Genomic DNA, 22,335 nt, shown 5'->3' with positions numbered 1-22,335 from the left:
GATATTTAACAGCAGAAGTTGGTTCAATAGTGGTACCATTACATGTAATATCTAGTGTTGAGTTTGACCTTATTTTATGTTTAGACCCAAATAAAATTGACTCAGTTTTGCCTAAATGAAGTGACAACTTATTATCAACCAACCATTGACTGACAAGATGCAGGTCATCTTTCAATGACGTTTCCACAGAAAACTTACATTTACCTGAAACAAGTATGCCAGAATCATCAACGTATAACAAGAGCTTGTTTATAACCACGGCTGACATATCGTTAACATAAATCAAATATAAAAGAGGGCCTAGTATGGAACCCTGTGGAACTCCACATGTAATAGTAGAAGTAGTAGAATGTGTACTGGAGACATCAACTAGTTGCTTTCTCACCATATCTCTTGAACCTCTTGAAGGATTTGGAAATTACATGCCTTAAATGTTCACAATATTGAAATGTTTTGCATAGGCAGAGACATCTGTTTTTGATTTAAAAAAAAACAACAACCATATAGTTTTACCATTATTATTATGCCCCCCTTCGAAGAAGATGGGTATATTGCTTTGCACAGGCATGTCGGTCGGTCGGTCCGTCGGTAGACCAAAGCTTGTCAGAGTGATAACTCAACAATTCCTGGACGTATGGTCATCAAACTTGACATGAGGGTTGGGCCTGACCAGTAGATGACCCCTATTGATTTAAGGGCTCATCGGGTCAAAGGTCAAGGTCACAGTGACCTTTAATGGTAAATGATTTTAAAGCTTGTCCGAGTGATAACTCAATAATGCTTAGACCTATGGTCATTAAACTTGATATGGAAGTTGGGCCTGACCAGTAGATGACTTCTATTGTTTTTGGGGGTCATTAGGCCAAAGGTCAAGGTCACATTGACCTTGAATGGTAAAAGGTTGTCCAGAGTGATAACTCAACAATGCCTGCTCCTATGGCCCTCATACTTGACATGGAGGTTGGGCCTGATGGCCCTCATACTTGACATGGAGGTTGGGCCTGATCAGTAGATGACCGCTATTGTTTTGGGGGGTCATCGGGCCAAAGGTCAAGGTCACAGTGATCTTGAATGATAAAAGGTTGTCAGTGTGATAAATAGACAATGCCTGCACCCATGGTCCTCATACTTGACATGGAGGTTGGGCCTGACCAGTAGACGACCCATATTGTGGGGGTCATTGGGCCAAAGGTTAAGTTCACAGTGACCTTGAATGGTAAAAGGTTGTTTTAGTGATAACTAGACAATGCCTGCACCCATGGCCCTCATACTTGACATGGACATTGGGCCTGACCAGTAGAGGACCCCTGTTGTTTTTGGGAGTCTTCGGGCCAAAGGTCAAGGTCACAGTGACCTTGAATGGTAAAAGGTTGTCCGAGTGATAACTCGACAATGCCTGCACCCATGGCCCTCATACTTGACATGGACGTTGGGCCTGACCAGTAGATGGCCCCTATTGGCTTTAGGGGTCATTGGGTCAAAGGTCACAGTGACCTTGAATGATAAAAGGTTGTCCGAATGATAACTCAACAATGCCTGCACCCATGGCCCTCAAACTTGACTTGGAAGTTGAGTCTGACCAGTAGAAGACCCCTATTGGCTTTAGGGGTCATTGGGCCAAAGGTCAAGGTCACAGTGACCTTGAATGATAAAATGTTGTCCGAATGATGACTCAACAATGCCTGCACCCATGGCCCTCAAACTTGACTTGGAAGTTGAGCCTGACCAGTAGAAGACCCCTATTGATTTTAGGGGTCAAAGGTCAAGGTCACAGTGACTTTGAAAGCAAACTCGACAACTCCTGGACCTATGGTCATCAAACTTGACGTGAAGGGTTGGCTTGACCAGTAGATGACCCCTCTTGATTTTGAGGGTTATTGGGCCAAGGTGAAGGTCACAGTAGCATTTAACGCAAAAAAGTTAACAAATCTTCTCCCTGTGATATCTCAACAATGCCTGAACCTATGATCATCAAACTTGACATGGAAGTTTGGCCTGACCAGAAGATGACCCTTATTGATTTTAGGAGTCATCGAGTCGAAGGTCAAGTTTACAGTGACCTTGATTGCGAAAATGTTTCGAGTGATAACTTGACAATGCCTGCACCCATGGCTCTCAAACTTGATTTGATGTTTCATCTGATCTGTAGATGACCACCTATGATTTTAGGGGTCATGTGGTCAAAGGTCAAGGTCAATGTGACCTTGAATGAAAAAATCTTGTCTGTGTGATAACTTGTCAATGCCTGCATCCATGGCCCTCAAACTTGACATTTAGATTTTTTGTGACCAGCTGATGACTCCTATGGATTTTGAGGTCAACGGTCATGGTCATAACACACTCTTTCCTCACACTTTGAATGGTCATTATCTCAGCGGCATCCAATGTCAGTGACAAACCAGCTGCCATTTCGGTCCATGCATATTTCATTCAGTTGTCCATATAATCCTGACAACATGACGCTCAGAGGGGCATAATGTTTGACAAACAGCTCTTGTTCATATTAGATCTCGATCTATTTAGGAATTGTTTCCGTCTTTAAAAAAATCTAGGCAACATCAGTGAAGCCAAAAACATTTGGTCTAGAAATTGTTATTTTCCCTTGTAGGTGGATTACAGCAGTTTGTTGTGAACCACCAAGGTCAGCAGCTAGTCCTGCAGCGAGCAAACACAGGTGTGTCAGTCAGCCAGCCCCAGAATATTGTGGTCCGAACAGCCGCGGGTCAGTCCAGTATTGTCCAGATACAGCCAAATACTCAACAGATACAGGTAGGTATTGTCTTTTGGAGCAAGTGTTTACAACTAAGAACAATTTTATGCCATCTCAAAATTTCAAAATAAGCATGTTTTTGTTTAAATGACAATCCATTTTTAAATGGTATAACAGTTTTCAGGGATTTCTAACTAACTCCTGGTAGTGGTAATTTGAATTAAGTCAAGGAAAGTTTTTTACCTTTAAACATTTTTGTAAGAAAATTTACTTGGTGTTTAAGAATTTATGCTAGATGCCATTACTTTGTTGTATTTAAGCTCACCTGAGCACAAAGTGCTCATATTTGTAATAGGGTGATTGTCTGTGGTGTAACAAGACTAACAAGATTCACTACTTCTTTTCAGTCAAATGTAGGCCAGTCCCTACATTTGGTTAATCCGACAGGAGGCCAGACTGCAGGTGTTCCCATGGTAAACATAGGAGGCCAGAACATTCCCCTCTCACAGATCACAAGTCAGCTGTCAAACCTACAGGTACTAACAAATGGATGAAGTTTTCTGTTAATATTCTATGACTATGATGAAAATTTTTGTGCAATTGTTTTTTTATGCCCCCACAAAGTGGCGGCATATAGGGTTGCCCTTGTCCGTACGTCTGTCTGTCTGTCTGTCTGTCTGTCTGTCTGTCTGTCTGTCTGTCTGTCTGTACGTACGTACGTCCCGAAGATTGTTTCCGATCTAATTCTTGAAAACCGTTTGTCCAATCCTCACCAAACTTTAAACACATGTTTGTGACCATAATATCTTGATCAAGTTCGATAGTCATGGAAATCGCTTTAGTCATTTAGGAGTTACGGCCCTTTTTTGCCAAAAATACTTCAAAAATATATGTTTCCAATCTAATTCTTGAAAAGTATGTGTCCAATCCTCACCAAACTTTACATACATGATTGTGACCATAATATCTTGATCAAGTTCGATAGCCATGGAAATCGCTTTTGTCATTTAGGAGTTACGGCCCTTTATTTGCAAAAAAAGACTTGAAAAATACGTCCCGAAGATTGTTTCCGATCTAATTCTTGAAAACTGTTTGTCCAATCCTCACCAAACTTTTAACACATGTTTGTGACCATAATATCTTGATCAAGTTCGATAGCCATGGAACTCGCTTTAATCATTTATCCTGAATAATCATTATGGCTTATTTTCTGTGACAAAAAATCGAAGTGGGGGCATCCGTGTCCTATGGACACATTTCTAGTTTAAGAAAAAAGGATATTTCAAATTTGGCGAATTTATAAAATTTTGTTTGTGATTCCTCCCATCAAAGTCAAGTGACCTAAGCTCATAAATGGTTTTGCTCAGTAACTAAAGAACAATTACACCCATACTTGGTATGCCTGTTGGTCATCACTAGTAGATGCCACTTTAGATTTTGACATCAGTAGGTGGAGGTCACAGTGATCTACAGGGGAAAATTATATTGGCTGTAACCTTAGCTAAAAAATGATTTCTGCTCAATAACTGAAAAATGCTTGCACCCAGGAACATCATACTTGGTATGCCAGTTGGTCATGACTCGTAGATGACCCCAATCGATTTTAAGATCAGTAGGTCAAAGGTCAAGGTTGCGGTGACCTTAAGCTAAAAAAACGTATGTTGGTGGTGACCCTAAGCTCGAAAATGGTTTCTGAAGAAATCTTGCACCCAGGAACTTTGTACGCCAGTCATTTACTTGTTATGCCAGCTTCTCATGACTAGTAGATGACCCATATTGATTTGAGATCCATAGGTCAAAGGTCTACATTTCGTGCCCTTGAGGGGCAAAACTGTTTCCACTCAAAAACTAAAGAACGCTTGGGTCCAGGACCTTCATACTTGGTATGCAAATTGTTCATGATTAGTAGATGACCCCTATTGGTTTTGAGATAACTTATCTTATGCAGTAAATGTTTACTATTGAATATGGGTGAATAGGCCAAACTTGGTTTTCTCCAGTCCAAAAGTGCAAGTTTCATGTCTATCATTGTCTATTTCTTAGCTACAACCAAACAATCTTTTCAAAAAAGCAATTTCTAGGTTTCCCCAGTTTTATTCATTGGTAAATCAGATGCAGTAAGCACGATAAAGTAATGGAATTTTTATTTCAATCAGCAGCAGCAGCAACAACAGCAGCAGCAACTGACTATTCAGCCATCTACATCAATATACGGGCAGTTGACCTTGAACTCAACTCAGACCAGCTTGCAAGGTCACAGTCAACAAGTATTGCTACCCAACCCTGGGATTGCCACACAGAGTACCAATAGTGTTGAGAATCAGACTAAATTGATTCTGCAACAGATCCATGAGAGTTTGAAGAAATCCCAAGCTCAGACCAATCAGGCAGTTTCTAATTCCCTTCAAGCATTTTCATTGGCTCATAGCCAAGCTCCGCCCAATATGAGTGTGACAAATATTAAACAGGAGCCTGGGATTCAAGGGAATAGGGTGCTTACGCATACATTTGTGCCAGCCACTTCTGTAAAGACTGAGTCAAATATGATAGAAAGTTTGATAAAGCAAGAGGCTGATGTTAAACCGACGTGCCTTAACACTGCTTCTGGTCAACAAGGGACCAATTTTCATCATTTGTTGACTAACAATGTGCAAAATACCCAAGTGACTACAACTGTGTCCAATTCCACAACCCAGATGTCACTTTTTATCATGTCCAATAGCTCTAATGTGATGAATAACTCCATGACTTCCATATCAAGTGCCTTGAATGCAAACTCATCCATGACACAGACTTACAGTGCAAGTGCTGGCGGAAATGTGAGCTCCTTGGGCCAGACAACACAAGTAGTTCAGGGAAGACAATTAGTAGGGGGAACAACTACTCAGACCACAATTCAGCTTCCCTCAGAGCTGCAAGAACAATTTCAGAGAGTTCAATTTGAAATGCAGAAAGTTCAGGCGTCTGCAACAATGACACCTGAGCAAAAGCAGCAGAGGTTGCAACAGTTTCAGATGCTTCAGAAAAAGATATTGCTTAAAGGGCGTGTGTTATCAACTAAATCTGAACCTAGCCAGCTTCAACAAACTTTGACAGGGACCACACTATCGAGCTCAACCTCTGGAGCTCCAATTGTTTGTAGTTCTTTGCAATCCAGTCAGTTAATAGGGCAGCAAAGCTCTAGTCAGAATTATCAGGACATAGTGCAGAATAGCCAGATATCAAATCAAGGTATGTTAGATAACAAGATAGAAGACATTATTTTGCAGAATAAAGTTAAAATTTTATTAGATTAAGAAAGTAAGATTGATATATTTTTGAGCTCACATAAGCACAAAGTGTCTCAGGGGAGTTATTGGGATCGGTCTATGTCTGGAGCCAATTGCTTTTAACAACATAACATTCTTAATTGCTTGGCCAATTTCGATTAAACCTACTAGAGATGTTCCTTGGGTGGTGCACTTTAAGATTGTTCAAAGGAATGAATTCCATCAAAAAATTTGGTTGCTTTGGCAACCGAAAGGAAACATTTTCCCCCGGGGGTCATAATTTTCTTATATCTTCTACATATACTTTAAAAGTCTTCTCTGAAACTGCTAGGCCCAGACCCCTTCATATTGGGTATGTCACATCATATGATGGCTCTCTACCCAGTTTGTTCAAATTATGCCCCTGGGGTCAAAGCTGGCCCCACCCCTTTTGACCTTTTTTCTTATTTTGAAGCTACAGCAAGAAATTCGGACCATTACATGATGTGTTCAGTAATGAAAATATTTATAAAGGTTTAACACTTTCTCTCATGTTAGCTATTTTGGGCGATTATAGCCCTCTTGTTTAGATTTCAAATAAGTTTGAAGAAATGGTTAAAAGAACAAGACATTAGATGAAGACTAAAGTAGTTCAGTTTAGTATAGTTTATAGACCTTGGAAGAAAAAACACCTTTATCATGCACATCAAGTGAATAATTCCTCAAATTTCAGGGATCCAATTAGGCCAGCAAGCTTCTCTTAGTCAAATGGTCGCAAATCTGACGAAGCCATCATCTTCCAAAGGCCATGTTGCCACCATCTTGCCCTTACAACAGTCAGCCCTCCCAGTTAGTCTCGCACCCCAGGCCATGTCTACTGCAGTGGTTACAGTCACCTCAGCAGCGGAGGGGACAGGGCAGACAGCTCTGCAGACATCTACCACTGCAACATCTGGGGGCACTCAAGTGGCAGTTCCTACACAAATTAAGGTGAGTTTTAACTTGATTGAAGTTATTGGCTGCTTGGCTTGTCCTTATTCTTTCCATTGCATTGTTGATAGTAATGTGGCGTACACTTGGAAGTTTAGTCATCTTTGGTCACTTGGAAAGGGACTCCATTGTTACCCCATTAATGAATAAATATTTAGGGGACATACACAAGTTTATAATACTAGGAAATTAGATAAAATGGTCATTTATTATTTTTTTAATTAAGTTAGAGAAAATTTTCCACAGTAGTTATTTCTGCTCAACCTATACTTCCGATTCATTTTTGCAAAAATTCTGTACTAAAACAACTACCCTTTTCACCTACAGATAGCAGACAAGATGTTGACGTTGAGCCTAACCCCTGCTCAGAGGGAAAAGGTTCAGTCGTATTTGGACATGATGACGCCAGAACAACAACAGCAGTATCTACAGACACAACAACATGTGCTACAGAGGATACAGGTATGATGGCTGGAATGGCCCTTTTCGCCTTTTTCTCAAATGTTTTTGGATTTTCATCATCAGAGAGCAGGAATTTGGATATACCGGTATGCGACTTTCAGAGGAAAGCTGAGAATGTTTTGTGTCTTTTAAAGTTTTAAAGACCTCGATACATTCATAAATTGTTACATGTTGTGTATCATTAAAATCACTCTGAAAGTCGTCCTTCCATTTTTAAGTGTCAAGGTAGTAACTTTGTCATGCACTATGCTATTTTGAAAAAAAAAAAATGATAGGCACTAAAAGGCAATGTCCCTGCCTTGATTGTCAAGGTCAGACTTGGAGGTTAATCATTTATGCACAAAAGAGAGTATGGCACTTGGGGGACACAAATCACTTACAGTGACAACCTTGTAACATGACCTGCTTATTTATAATAAAATTTAAAAAATTGTAACCTATGAAAACATTTTACTCAACAGCGCCAGCAGGAGCTGAATGCCCAGATCCGAGCCCAAGTTGAGGCCCAGAAGAAGCTAGCAGCAGCCAACAGTCAGAGCCCGATACCCAGCACAGTAAATGTGGGCAGCAGTGGGAGCAGGCTGGGAACAAGTTTCTCGCAGGTCGAGGTAGAACATTTTTAATTAATCTATGATCCAGTTAAATATATGATAGAATTCTTATTGCTCTAATTTGACAGTAAATGAGTCAATGCGTCACCTAAATGTAATAGACGAGTCTTCATAACAGTGACTAAATTTGGACATTAAACAATGTCCTAACAAATCTAGAATTTGCGCTGAAGACCAGAATGTGTAGTGAAAGTGTGTAATCAAAATTATTAATAATCAGATTCTTTAAACCTTTATTTCAGACAATGACCAGTGCACCCCAAATCCCGACCCCTGTTGCAACCTCGATGATACCTGATTTAAAGACCATTCCTATCCCCAGTACCCTTGTGTCGGTCAAGTCTTCTCCCTCTGCTAGTGGGGCCATTCTAAATCGGGGAACCAAACGATCATACTTGGACATTCCTAAAGGCACACTGTTAGTATAAACACAACTACAGTAATGCATAGTTTTCAGACCTTTTTCCGAAATATATAGATCCTTTTCCAGAAAAATTAAGGCACTGATTTATTTAATATATAATTTTTTGATAAAAGTTCCAATGTTTTGGGAAAAGTTTTAAATTTAAATGTTTTAAATTTAAATGTTTTGGGGAAAAGGGTGCTGTTATTAAAAATGATGTAAAGCTTAAATTTGTGGTCTGAAATATCTAAGGCAGTTGTTATTTAAGGAGACTTCTCACAGTCTGATTTATAAGGTGGACATCCTCAGTATGTAAAGTTTAAACATGTATCTCAAGCAACTTGTGTTAAGACAAAACAAAATATGACTATGTATACTACTGGTAAATCAATTTCTCATTAGAAATCTGTCTTTCAGGATCAACCAGCAGATTAGACAGGACCAAAATCATGCAGTTGCTCCAGATGTGAAGCGACCATTCCATTCTTGGGATGATGCATGTAGACGTCTCCTGCGTTATCATGTGTTCCAATCTTATGGACCAAGTCCGAAAGAGTTTGAAAGATTTGATGAGGCCATGGAAGACATCTCTGTGGACTTGCTGACAAAAAAAGACACGATGATGGAGAAATTCCGAATGCTGCTTCTACAAGAAACTATAGTGAGTTATGCAGTGAAGCTGGCATTATCTGAGAAGACTTTAAACCACATGCTTGATTTCAATGGATGTAGAATGTATGGATTTTTCAAGATTTTTCCTGATTACTGTAAATGACTGGGTATAAGATGATAGGGGTTATAAGACGCAGGCAAAAAAAATCTATGAAAAAAACGAGAAAAAACGTTTAATCTATGTTTTGGGTTTTAGGATGGATAGAAAAAATGTCAAAATCATCTGCCGTGATCGGCCACCATGTTTGTTGACAGTGATGTTGTTGGGGGGGGGGGGGGTTGTGAAAATGGCGATGGTTATTTTTAAAACCATACATTACTAATACAAAGAAAAATATGTTTCATTGTTTATTTGTTTCATGTTATATAAAACATAACAAATTATTTAAAATGAAATACCGTGTGTGACAATTTGTAGCTGGATGGCACTGAAAAGTACCTTTTATGACAATTTGTAAGATTTCTTTATGACATTTGCTTTAAAGGCAGTGTGAGTTTTTCACACCTTGTCATACAACTGACAAAAACTATTTTGACAGTGCACAGCTTTGCTTCTTTATATGCATGTTTAATTATTGTTATATTCAAAATAATATTGAATAATTTTTAATCATACAATATTTTTTAATCGTACAATTTTTTTTTTAAATAATAAACGTCTTACGATATACCGTATCCAGGCTTTCAAGCGGGCCCTTCTTTTCCTACTTTTCCCTACTTTTTTTGTTAGGCTCCTACTTTTCCCTACTTTTTCTTGAAAAAGCCCTACTATCCCTACTTTTTGGTGCAAATAGAGAAATAATAGAAGGTTTTAACGATATGCATTTATTGAAATAATCTTAATTTTGATTTTAATAAGCGGCCATTTCTAGTATTTTCGTAGGATTAGTTTGATGCAGTAGGTCTACAGGGCAGCAACAGGGGTTCTATGATAAGAATGAGTGGTGCATGATCATTAGAGACACCCATTTCAGGTTCATCTCATCCTTTGGCTGAATCCCTTTTGAAGCACTGGTTTCTAAGCAAAGATAACTACATGTACATCACAATTGATGAATAGGTGTTTAGTAGTTATTTATTTGCATCCAAAAAGGCAAGTAAATAGCCCTACTATCCCTACTTTTTGCTCTTAATAGCCCTATTTTACGCTACTTTTTCAAAAAAATCCTACTTTTTTTGTTATTGGTCACTTGAAAGCCTGCGTATCCCGATCTTCATCTGCCGTTTTAACCCGTATAAACTTGATCGATATGACGCAAGTAACATCCCTTTCTACATAAATCTAAACAAATGCTCGGTCTGAAATCGACCTCAGAAAAAAAGTTCAAAAGCTTGTTACTGGTTTTAAGAAGCAGGCATTTTTTTACATCGAAATCTGAGGGAAAAAAGTGCGTCTTACAACCAGTCATTTACGGTATAAACTTTCATAAACATACTTTGAGAGCAGATGTCAAAACTTATTTTTTAATGTTGATGGACTTGCATGTAAAGCTGTCTCAAACATAAATCATACTGTTTGTGTGTATGGTAATTAGATAATTTGAAAGAAAATAGGGAGTAAAGAATAAAATTCTTAAATATGCACATGTTTGCAGCTAATCAAATTGTATATGAATGGTCTTGCAGCGAACGAAACCTTCATCTGAGTTGGTCATGCTTCAACGAATGCAGAATCAAGAACTGAGAAAACTCCTCGAGGAAGAAAAGAAACAGTCAATTATTGATCCTGGTATGTGGCTAAATTTGTCTAAAAAACATGATTGCCTGTCTTTCAAGGATTATGTGCAATCATTTTCTACCAGGTCTGTGATAATTAGAAATTTTAGGCCAGACAAGTGACTGCATTTGATTGTTATATTTCTCTTATAATAAAAAAAATACTTGGATTCAAAAGTTTAATTTCCATCACAGAATAAACCATGCTTTTCCAGTATTTCATAAATTTTATGCATCTTATTTTTCACAGATTCCTTTACTCCGATGCCAATGCGCTACTTGGTCAAGACAGAGCGCTCTGAGAGCCATACAGATGCTGAGGCCAGTCACAGTGGAAGCCCACCTTCCTTCACAGTAAAACAGGGACCAGTTAACGAAGAGAGCCTGAATATGGATAGTAGCCATGACAACAGTTCTTTTGAAGAGCAGGGCGAAGGAGATATCAAAGTGCGGAAACTTGTCATCAAGTCTGATGGCATGAACTTCAGCAGTGCCTTTAAGAGACAAAGTTTGGACCAATCTGAAATCAGTTTTGACCATATTGGAGATAATAGTGAAATGGATGATAGTTGTTTCTCACCAGCTAAGAGAAGACGGACTACTATTGATAGTAATAGTGCTTATGAGTCTGCAAGTGCTTTAGAAGAGGAAGATGAGAATACTAATGACTATTCTGGGCTTGAGGATGAAACCAGACAAGCAGCCATAATGATTTCCTCTGCGGATGAATCGGAAGACACACAGCAGGAATATAGTGAGAATCCATTCAGTGTTTCACGCCAGTCTAGTATAGGGAATTCCCATCTTAATGGTAGGAATTTTGAGCTGTCAGGAGATGCATTTGATTTTAATGAGAGCTCCAAAATAGAAAGTGTGCATAATAATAGCAAGTTCTCAAGTTATGGACCAAACTATGGTAGTGAATATCAACCTGCTAATTCACCATTGTCCGATGATGCTACTGGTGATGATGATGATGATGATAATGATGATACATTAGGAAATAGCGAAGACACTATGGACATGTATCAACCTATAACAGAGTCCCTTACAGATAGCGAGGAGAATTCTTACTATCCAGGGGAATCACGTCCCTCCAAACATGCTAGCAACCTGGCTAATAAAGAAGGCAAGTTCTCTAGCCAGCTAAGCTATACAGGCTATTCTCAATCTCTCAATCAGCAAGATTCTGATCAAGATTCGGACCAAGATGTTAAGGCTCAAATGGAAAGTGCAATAAACTCAATACTTAGTCTAAGTCACACTGTTACAGATGATAGTGCTGTTTACCAATTCAATCAATCAAATGCTTTTCTGCATGACAATGACCAATCAGATACATTGTTTGTTGATCCAAACGATTTTTCTGAAAATTTGAATAGCCAAATGAATGGCAATGCTCAAATGGGTGAAACTGAATTCAGTCTGGATTTAGATGATGCTGTAAACAGTATTCTTACATGATCTAATATTCATTAAATTTACATACATATTTAATGATAAATGAAATTCCTAATTCAGCAGATTTTTTTTTGTATCTCAATGAGTTATAACTTTGACTTGCATTTTTGGTGATAAGAAAACTAAAGCCCTATATATTTAATTCAATTTCTGATACATAATTATCATCGTTTTCTTTAAAAAAAAATGTTTATTTTCTGCATAGCAGTATTAAACACCTATCAAATAATGTTTCATTTTAGGTTGTGATAGATTTTGTTTGTATTCCATTTTTTTTGGCAAAGTTGGTGCATATTTGATCACTGTTGACTTTCGTTGCAAAAAACTAAAGTCATGTTTGACATATATTTCCTAAAACTACAGACCTTTGTTATATGACTAGTTTATAAATGTTCAAGATATCATTATGAAATAGCTTGCCAATGTTCCGTCAAATATATTTGAAACTTAATATGTATTAATCATGTTCCAGCGATATTTTTACAACGATTTTTAAGTGTCAAAATTGTGCCATAATTATGTTTCATATATATCTTTGACTTTGTTTTTAGTGAATTTTGGCAAAATGAGTAAAACTTGTGTATGAATTTGGTTCCCTTCTCGACATATTTTGTATTTTTGTACTGTTAAATGTATTTGTTCATGACGAGTTTATTCCCTTGAAAATAAACTTACTGTGTCATTATTTCTTACTAAAGTTCTGCAAGGACTTGAAATTGTTGAATTCCCTTTTGTAAATAAAAAATGGAAACCTACCGTTTGTATCTTGAAGTTGACAAAATTGCAAAAGAAATTTATACTTTTCAATGAATTCCACCAATCGCCCTGATTTTAGCGAGTTCAATAATGCCTGAACGTGAATGAGAGTTGTGGACTGGAACATATGTTGCCGTGCCATGTATATATTAACCGCACAGTTGATTACGTCAGTTTTGAGGGCAAAATTGCCAAATCAAAGATTGATACCCCGCAATACTTTGAAGTCTTAAAAATACCTTTGTTGTGGTTTATTGGATTTCAATCAAACTTGATAGAATTACAGTAGAGCCCTATGGGAAGACTTGTCGATATTGAAATTAAAGCTCTTATTTCTAGGTAAAGGTCACACTTGAAGGTCAAAGTACATGTATATTTCAGAAAGAGAAAAGACTTTGTTTCAGCTATAGCTTTGTAATTAAGATTTCAATTCCAGAAAAACATGATTATCTATCTGACAGCCAAATTAGGTGCATTTTTTACATGTCATCGGTCTTGGTATGCATTGTGCAAAGCGCCCCCAACTGAATTATGAAGATTGCAGTAAACGATTAATTACCTTGAGACGGCATGTTCAATAATGTCCCACTGTTTATGAAACTTGAAATGTTTGAAAAGCTCAATATTAGTTCAAAATTAAGTCCGATGATAAAAAAAACCTTGTTTACTCTATTGACACTCTTGCCTAGTTATCATTCTTGATAAATCTTGGTCACATTGTTTGAATGAAACCGTTCTAAGATTTGAAGTCAACTGGTTCAATGTTTCATATAAAAACTTGAGAAGCCATATTTTTGCCCTTGTCCGTACGTACGTCTGTCTGTACGTACGTACGTCCCGAAGATTGTTTCCGATCTAATTCTTGAAAACCGTTTGTCCAATCCTCACCAAACTTTACACACATGTTTGTGACCATAATATCTTGATCAAGTTCGATAGTCATGGAAATCGCTTTAGTCATTTAGGAGTTACAGCCCTTTTTTGCCAAAAATACTTCAAAAATATATGTTTCCAATCTAATTCTTGAAAAGTATGTGTCCAATCCTCACCAAACTTTACATACATGATTGTGACCATAATATCTTGATCAAGTTCGATAGCCATGGAAATCGCTTTTGTCATTTAGGAGTTACGGCCCTTTATTTGCAAAAAAAGACTTGAAAAATACGTCCCGAAGATTGTTTCCGATCTAATTCTTGAAAACTGTTTGTCCAATCCTCACCAAACTTTTAACACATGTTTGTGACCATAATACCTTGATCAAGTTCGATAGCCATGGAAATCGCTTTAATCATTTAGGAGTTAGGGCCCTTTATTTCCCAACAATACTTAAAAAATATCTTATCCGATCTAATTTTTGAAAAGGATTTGCCCTTGTGCAGATTATCCTGAATAATCATTATGGCTTATTTTCTGTGACAAAAAATCGAAGTGGGGGCATCCGTGTCCTATGGACACATTTCTAGTTTTTTTCAAAAACAACCTCGGATGTATTTGGACGGTTAACATACTCAAAAAGTGGCACGTTTAAGTCCGCTGCAAGTAGATCGCGTAGTAATTTTATTAAGCAGTTAAACTTTATGACTTTACTCGTGGGAATCTTAATTTTGTTTACAATAATTCACTTCACTGGCAATCAATTTAAACTTAGATTAATAAATACAACTCTAAAACAATACATTTAATTAATGATATAATTCAAAAATTTACGAACTACTTCAACTGATGTACCGGCATACATCCGAGGTTGTTTTCGATAAAATGGCCGAGGAGTTCCGAATGCATCATGACTATCATCTGTCCTACTTGGTTCGGTGTGCCTGTCATGACTATTGATAATATCACGTGTGTATTATGTTATTTACTATACATGGTGTTTATTTTAAATGTCCATGTATGTGCATTCCTTACTGAAATAAATCTATCTATATCTACCAGTGCTGGAAAAACCCGTCTTACATCCCCTATGTAAGATGAGTACACGCAACAACGCGCCCCTTCTTATAACTTTTAATGTATGGCTTATGAAAAGTTCATTATGCCATTTTAATAAAGTGCAATCAAATTTTATAAGTATGCAAGACTTCAAATTAAAATAAATAGTAAAAACGCTATTTTTAGAGGAACTATTTGACGCCAATAGTGATTTAATATTACCGCGCTTTATGACGTAACTCGGCAAGCGTCGTGACCTGCTTACGCGCGTGCCCTCGGGTCGGATTTTTCTCTTCGTACCGGAAACACATGATAGATACCTATTTTTTATGTGCAAAATATCATTTTGACACGTTGATTTTGCTTGAATCTGTTATATTTTGATGTTGTTTTAATATATGTGCAAAAAAGAAGAAATTTATTCAACTTAAAAATTAATTTAGTTATTTAACCAGGCTTTCAACCAAATCTGGATTATTAGAATGGGGATGTCGTTGGGCGGGCGGGTGTCACACATTGGTTACCGGCCAATAAGTTAACAGTCATAGATAGTGATGAAACGTGGTGTGTAGGTTGCTTAAGAGCTCGCTTGGAATAGCTCTTCAGAGGGAGGGGGGGGGGTTAAGGTACTATTACTAAAAGTAGTAAAATGGCGTCCGACCAATAACTTTAGTTAAGTGTGATGGATAGTGATATTGTGACGAAACTTGGTTAGTAAGTAGCTTATGTGAAGACCTAGCTGGTGGTTGCTTTTGACGAGTGTGGGGACAAGTTCAAGATTACTCAAAATAGATAAATGGTTTCCGACCAGTTACGTAAGTTAGGCTAGATGGATTGTAAATAAAATTGGTGTGTATGTAGCTTTTGTGAATAAAAAAATTGTTTCACTTCAATAACTTAAGTGAGGATTGATGGATAGACAGTGGTAGAGCTTGGTGTATAGGCTAGCTTGGGATTGGTTTTGTATTACTTAAAGTAGTAAAATGGCGTCCGACCAATAACTTTAGTTAGGTGTGATGGATAGTGATATTGTGACGAAACATGGTGGGTGGGTAGCTTGGGGTTGCTTTTGACGAGTGGGTGGGTCAAGTTCAAGATTTCTCAAAATAGATAAATCGTTTCCGACCAGTTACATAAGGCTAGATGGATTTAAATAAAATTGTTGTGTATTTAGCTTATGTGAAGAGAAAGCTGGTAGCGGGGTTAAGGTTAAGGTCACTGTTACTTAAAATAGAAAAATGGTTTCACTTCAATAACTTTATGGAGGATTGATGGATAGTGATAGAGCTTGGTGTATAGGCTAGCTTGGGATTAGCTTTGCGGGGATAGGGGTCAAGGTCAAGGTAACTAAAAATAGAAGAATGGTGTCTGACCAATAACTTTAGTTTGGATAGATGGATAGTGAATAAACTTAATGTGTTGGTAGCCTATGTGAAGAGATAGTTTGGGATTGCGTTTGACAAAAATGGTGTCCGCCCAATAACTCGTCAGGAAGGATGAATAGGTATGAAACTTGGTGTGTAGGTAGCTTGTGAAGAGCTTGCTTGTGGTTGCTTTTGAGAAGGATGTGGTCAAGGTTACTAAAATAGATTCTTTCCTAAAACTTAGTTAAGAATGATGGATAGTATAAAAGAAACTTGATATGTAGGAAACTTATGTGAATAGCAGGCTTGGGATTGCTTTTAAGGGGGTGGATTCATGGTCAAGGTCAGTTTTACTAAAAGTAAAATAACGGTTTCTGCTTGATAACTATAACAAGTTAGGAATGATGGTTAGTGATGAAACTTTTTACACAAATAGAACAGTTCCTTTCCACAGTATTTAGCATCTTTGCATATCGAGAACAGCAGGCGAACATGGTTATTTCACCTTTTCAGTGTGCACTTGGAAGTGTTATTTTACTGATGTATGTCCATATTGCGTCAATAAATATTTGACTATTTTTGAAAATACCTCAACTTTTTATTAAGCCAAAAATTCATAATTGTAAGCTTTATTTTGAGCGGATATGGGTTTGCTCATGAACAGTCTTTCATACAATTGACTTTTTCAAAAAAAGAAAACAAACGGAACAAATGCATTTTAAAACTTTATTTTCAAATGCTATTTTTTTTTTTGAAAACAGAATTTTTATAATTAGCTATTAAAATACAAAATAGTATTTTATGTCCATAATTGTGTACTTTGAAAATTTCAGATTTTAATTTTATTCTTCAGCTTAGCTACACATTGCCAACTTTGGAGAAATCCGCTGAATCGAAAGTGCCTATAGAGTTATATAGGGATAATATGGTTAAACAGTTCTCACGACTTAGTCTTTCAACTGATCAACTTACTTCCTACATATATGTTAGGATAATTCTTGCCCTTGAAGATGATGGTTTTGTATTAATTGTATGATATTTACATTTTGGTCCTTTTTTAGGGTTTTGTTGGTCATTAAAAGTTACATTGAAATAAGAAGGAGCTAAAAATTGTTTTGCTATTTAAAGTTATTATAGGCATCCGATCGCTAAGCTTCCAGCGGATTACGATGCAAATTTTTTCTCTCTTTCAAATGCACTTTTCGAAATAACGAATTTTTAAATATCTTTTGGTCCTTTTTTAACATTTATGTAAAATTTGTAGAAAATCGATGCCAAGAAATTGTGTATTCAACTGTACGATAATGGTTTTATGGCCCACCCCGCGGCGTATTCACAGCAGGGTAGAAATAATCCATCGGCAAGTTTATGACACTGGGTATGACATGTGCAACGAACTTTGTCATTTATAGCAATAAAATTATTCCATAACTATTTCGGATTTTCCCCCTTTTATTATTATTATTATTTAATTGAAATTATAAATGTAAAAAAAAAGAAAGTAATATATTTAGCAAAAATTATTCCCATTTTTAATAGCAATCACTATTACAGACAGTTAAAACGTAACACTTTTCTTATCAAATATTAATGTTTCAAGTTTAATTGGCAATTTTGGAAATACATATGGGCTATGAAACATAATAAATAAGGGTATTCAAAGATAATAATTTACATATCTACATCGAGTCAACATTGCATTAGTATTGCTTAAGTTCGAATTTTTAATGGTAAACATTTTGGTCTACCATTTTGCACTCAACCAAACATGTTCATAAATTTAGCGTAAATATTATTATTTCGATTAGGCAAGAAATGTCTTGCATGGAATTTTGTCAGCATATTTTTACTAACGAGTGCACTAGGTTTTCATAACGTGTCAAAATGCCATTAAATCAACGTGTTGTTATGGAATAAAAGCGTATACCTGTCTTATTGTCAATACAACATTAATGACATTTTACTTGACTTGTATCGTTAAAGACCGGTACTAAATGATAGCATTTGCAGTTAATATTTATTTAATAATTTTAGCTGTTCCTATCCGAAATTTTACACCCAATTTTGCGTTACACTGCTATTAGAATCAAAGTGCTGAAAGCACTGATGGACTAGGGCTTCATTTAGGGGAATGTTGATAACCATGTTTTAAGCATTAAACAAATCGGCTCACATCACAAGGGGTCACTGTTTAATGGGCTAGCTTAAACTTTAGACTAAAACTGCTTGCAAGCTGCAAAGGAAATTTTAAAAGTGTGGGTAGAGGGAGGGGGGGGGGCTAAAGTGTTTAATCAGATAAAGTCATAGTTCTTTTGAAAATCTCAATGTCGTTAAATCAGACCTAAACAAATTAATTTACGTGGTTGGCGTATGTTAACCAAAGTACACATACTTCTTTAATTTGATTAAATCATTTTATATCAAAGGTCTGTTATTTGCAGTTTCAGAGAAGATTTTCAATGATGTAATTATATCCTATATAGAAAACCTGTCACCTCTTTCAGGGGAGCTTTAAACCACAGGGCCATACTTTGGATAATATTTGTAAAAGACATCAATAAATGCAACAGTTGGCCATTCTTGTATTGTCCTCTGTCTCTGTCCTGATAGCTCCCTATCTCAATAGTTGCAAATGGTTGTAGGTTCATGATTCTCCTGGTCATTGGTCATACAGAAAGATGTTGAATGTAGAATCAAGAAGCTTTCATTTTAGGCACTCCGAATTGAATAGAACTGTACCATTTGGAGTGCCTAGAATTTGTATGGTTCCTAGGCAACATGTATCAGGTGTTGCAGTTCATATACTTTACTACAAATACTTTTACCCGCCCTTGTAAATCTAAAAAGCTTTCATTTCGCAAAAGTAGTTCATATATTAAAGTATAATTAGGTTGCTAAATCAGAGTTTGAATAATTCTGATATCTAGATGTGCCTTTAATTGCAGCAATTTAATGTCCAACTCATGATGTCAATTGAGCTGGTTAAGCAATACTGCATTTCCTTGGTGTGGGGATTGCTTTATTAACTTGAATAAACAAACAGTTCTTGCGTTGGAAAGTACAATGTATTAACAATGTAACATGCAATTTTCTTGACCTGCCTCCATCCAAGCCTTAAATCTAAGATCAACATGTACTTGGGGCTATCTGTTTTATCAATGAGAACTATAAATTATGTTCAATTTAGTGCCACTTATGATATATCACTCCACATACAAAACCACTAGAATTTTCTTTAAAACAACTAGCATTAATATCCTATGTTATGATAAAACCATTGCCAAGTTGATAATTTGAAAACACTAGAAATTTTATCTGGTAAGGGTTTGACATAGTCTTTCTAGACAGCTGGACTTGTTTTGCAGTTACTTTGAAAATCTTCAAAAGCTTAACTGATCAAGACTGGAGCAAAGAACTCACAATACCAAAAGGGATTTTAAACACTTAAGAGATCATCCTCATATCACCTATATACCAATAGTTTTTATCTACAAACTTAAGTCAACATAAAAATGTTTTACATTAATATTGCAATGAATAAAACATATTGCAATAACATAGCAATCAAGTATGATCACTATAAGCCTAAACATGATATTTCAACATTTTCCAGATAAACAATAAATAATTTTACTTAATATTTTTCTCGATACTTACACAAGCTGGAAAATGGTCTCTTTTTCAATACTTCACATATTTCATGGCTTTCATCATTCAAACTAACATTTCGCTAGTTATTTCAATATTCAATGATTTTGTAAACATTCATAAATGATGGTTAAAATTAAGATTCATACTAATTATGCCTACCAAAAACACCTGACTGACCAATTAGAATCAAATTTCGGCAGGGCTTATTGGTGGTTCAGTGAAATCAACCATGACCTCCCACAATCTGCACTGATAAACAGAAGTAAATGCATTGTTTCCATTGTTCTTATTTTCATAAAGTTAGAAAACAACTGCAGTGAATAAAATTGATTCCTTATCACTGAGAAAAAGTTTAGAATGAACGAAGCCGACGGTTACATTTAGTGGGATATCAAATCCTACAAATGTATTCATCAGTTTATGTAACCGTATTTAGTATAAATGTTAAAGTTTTGATAGTCTAAAAAGTTTCAATTTTTGTATATTTTGTGCTTCATTTAATTTCATTCTTTGAAAAATTTGTTTTTCTTAGTGTTCAATCCCAAGCATACTTTGTTCACATTTAAGTGCAAGACAAGTCTCTAAATTATGGTCTGAATAAATTTTTATATTAATGTTATATGTCACATAAAAGATAAACAATGTATTGTGCTTTTTAAAAATAACAGTTGTTCATCTGTTTAAAATTATTTCAAATACTGTGCATTGAAATTTGAGTTAAAACTATGATGGGAATAATTCAAGGGAATGTTTTTTTGTGATTTCTAGCATTAAAATTGTCTGAATCGCATGAGAATTTATAAATTACGTAAGGTACCGGGTATTCTCAAATTGGTCACACTTTTTGAACGTTGTACCGTCTCCTTTTTGTTTGTCTCAAATTTAATACAGCATTGGCTTCACTTGTTGTTTATTAAAGGGGCTGTACACCAGATTGGCACCATTTTTTTCTTCTTTAACGAATCTAAGGACAATTTTTTAATAAACTATTTTACTCTTTGATATCGTTATTGTAAATAAAATACCAAAATGTAAAAAAATGCAGTGCAGTGTCGAATCCACTATGCTATTCAGACTTACTCTTACTGGGTGGAATTTCCAGATATATACCTAACTCGCTTAAATCACGTAATAACATCAACGACAGATTACACATAAGGAATGAATTATACTCGGTAGACATACAATGTACCTAGTAATCTTTTTTAATTGGAAAAAACACGAAATAACTGCTATTAATAAATCATTTGTAAACTATGTGCATCATCAGTTAGTAAGTTTCAATGCATTAATTGTACACATCGATACCAAGTTAATGTCAGGTTTCTATAAAAAAGAGTCTTTTCTTTTTCATTATTAACTGAGTACAGCCCATTTAAAATGTACCTTATAATGTCTGTGACTTATAAAATATTTAATAGTAATGGTCTGCAAGCAAGATTTGTTTGAATTATCAAGGTTTCAAACTGCATTGTGTAGTTCATGCGATTGGAAAGCTAATCTTGAAAGCTCCCTTAGTATATTTTTTTTTAAAATAACATAGACCCTGCAAGGTACGGGATGATTCATAAAGATTTGCACAGTTATTTATGTATAATTGCATTTATTGATACAGGTTACCTTTTTCAAATCTATGATTTAGATTGCAAAGTATAACTTATATAAATAAATATATATTCTTAACTTCTAATAAGTAATTAGTTAATTTGTCAACTGCGCACCAAAACACTGTATCTGAATGTATGTACGCAAGCTTATGCATCCGTCAGTTGTAACCATGCACCCCCCCCCCCCCCGGTCCAGGGAATAGCAGGGACTTTTACTTTCGGTCCAGCCAACCCAAGCTAAAATCCCCGCCCTGTAGGGATGATCTGATGGCAAAGTTCCCACCAAATCCCCCAAGGGACATTAGGTTAAGCCACATCCGCACTGTATTTTCCACGAAGACCCGGTACTGCGGGGCCACCTGAAAGGTAAAAACACGGCCCATTTCCCCGGTATACCCCCGGATGTGGGGGCCCTGGTTACAATTGACTGGTGCATACTGATCCATAGTAATCCAATCTCATGCCAAGACGATTTCTGGTCTGACATCGCCAGGTAAGTTATTCTTAAGCATAAAAAAAGCCTGGACAGCATTTGAGAAAGGCTGTTGTGAGGTTAAATCTTCATTACTTCACTATGCCACAACATTGGGTGATTACTGATTTTCATTCTTGGCTAGGAAACAAAAAGTGAGATCAAAGCGTCTTCAGAAAAAGAACTTCATGATGCACCAGTCAAATGTAACCACGCCCCCCCCCCCCCAGGTCTGGGGAATACTTTGACTTTCAGTCCGCCAATCCCCTATAAAATC

General features: G+C 36.4%; 1 protein-coding gene across 4 annotated transcripts in view; it reads left to right on the top strand.

The window, feature by feature from the left end:
- LOC128230613 (uncharacterized) overlaps positions 1–13,028 on the top strand; it is a 31,054-nt gene extending 18,026 nt beyond the window's left edge. For 3 of the 4 annotated variants that reach the window (XM_052943034.1, XM_052943035.1, XM_052943038.1), the window contains 10 exons: positions 2,609–2,769; positions 3,118–3,246; positions 4,867–5,941; positions 6,692–6,948; positions 7,276–7,410; positions 7,872–8,018; positions 8,264–8,439; positions 8,842–9,085; positions 10,723–10,825; positions 11,063–13,028. In XM_052943034.1, coding sequence (XP_052798994.1) covers positions 2,609–2,769; positions 3,118–3,246; positions 4,867–5,941; positions 6,692–6,948; positions 7,276–7,410; positions 7,872–8,018; positions 8,264–8,439; positions 8,842–9,085; positions 10,723–10,825; positions 11,063–12,276 — 3,641 coding nt within the window. In that variant the 3' untranslated portion in view covers positions 12,277–13,028. The remainder of the gene's footprint in view (positions 1–2,608; positions 2,770–3,117; positions 3,247–4,866; positions 5,942–6,691; positions 6,949–7,275; positions 7,411–7,871; positions 8,019–8,263; positions 8,440–8,841; positions 9,086–10,722; positions 10,826–11,062) is intronic. The other variant, XM_052943036.1, reaches the window with a different exon arrangement.
- The last annotated feature ends 9,307 nt before the right edge of the window (positions 13,029–22,335 follow it).

The sequence above is a fragment of the Mya arenaria genome, chromosome 4, assembly GCF_026914265.1.
Source record: "Mya arenaria isolate MELC-2E11 chromosome 4, ASM2691426v1".
In the NCBI taxonomy this organism is placed as follows: domain Eukaryota; kingdom Metazoa; phylum Mollusca; class Bivalvia; order Myida; family Myidae; genus Mya; species Mya arenaria.
Note: the sequence above shows the minus strand (reverse complement) of the source record. Positions and strands in the feature narration are given on the sequence as shown.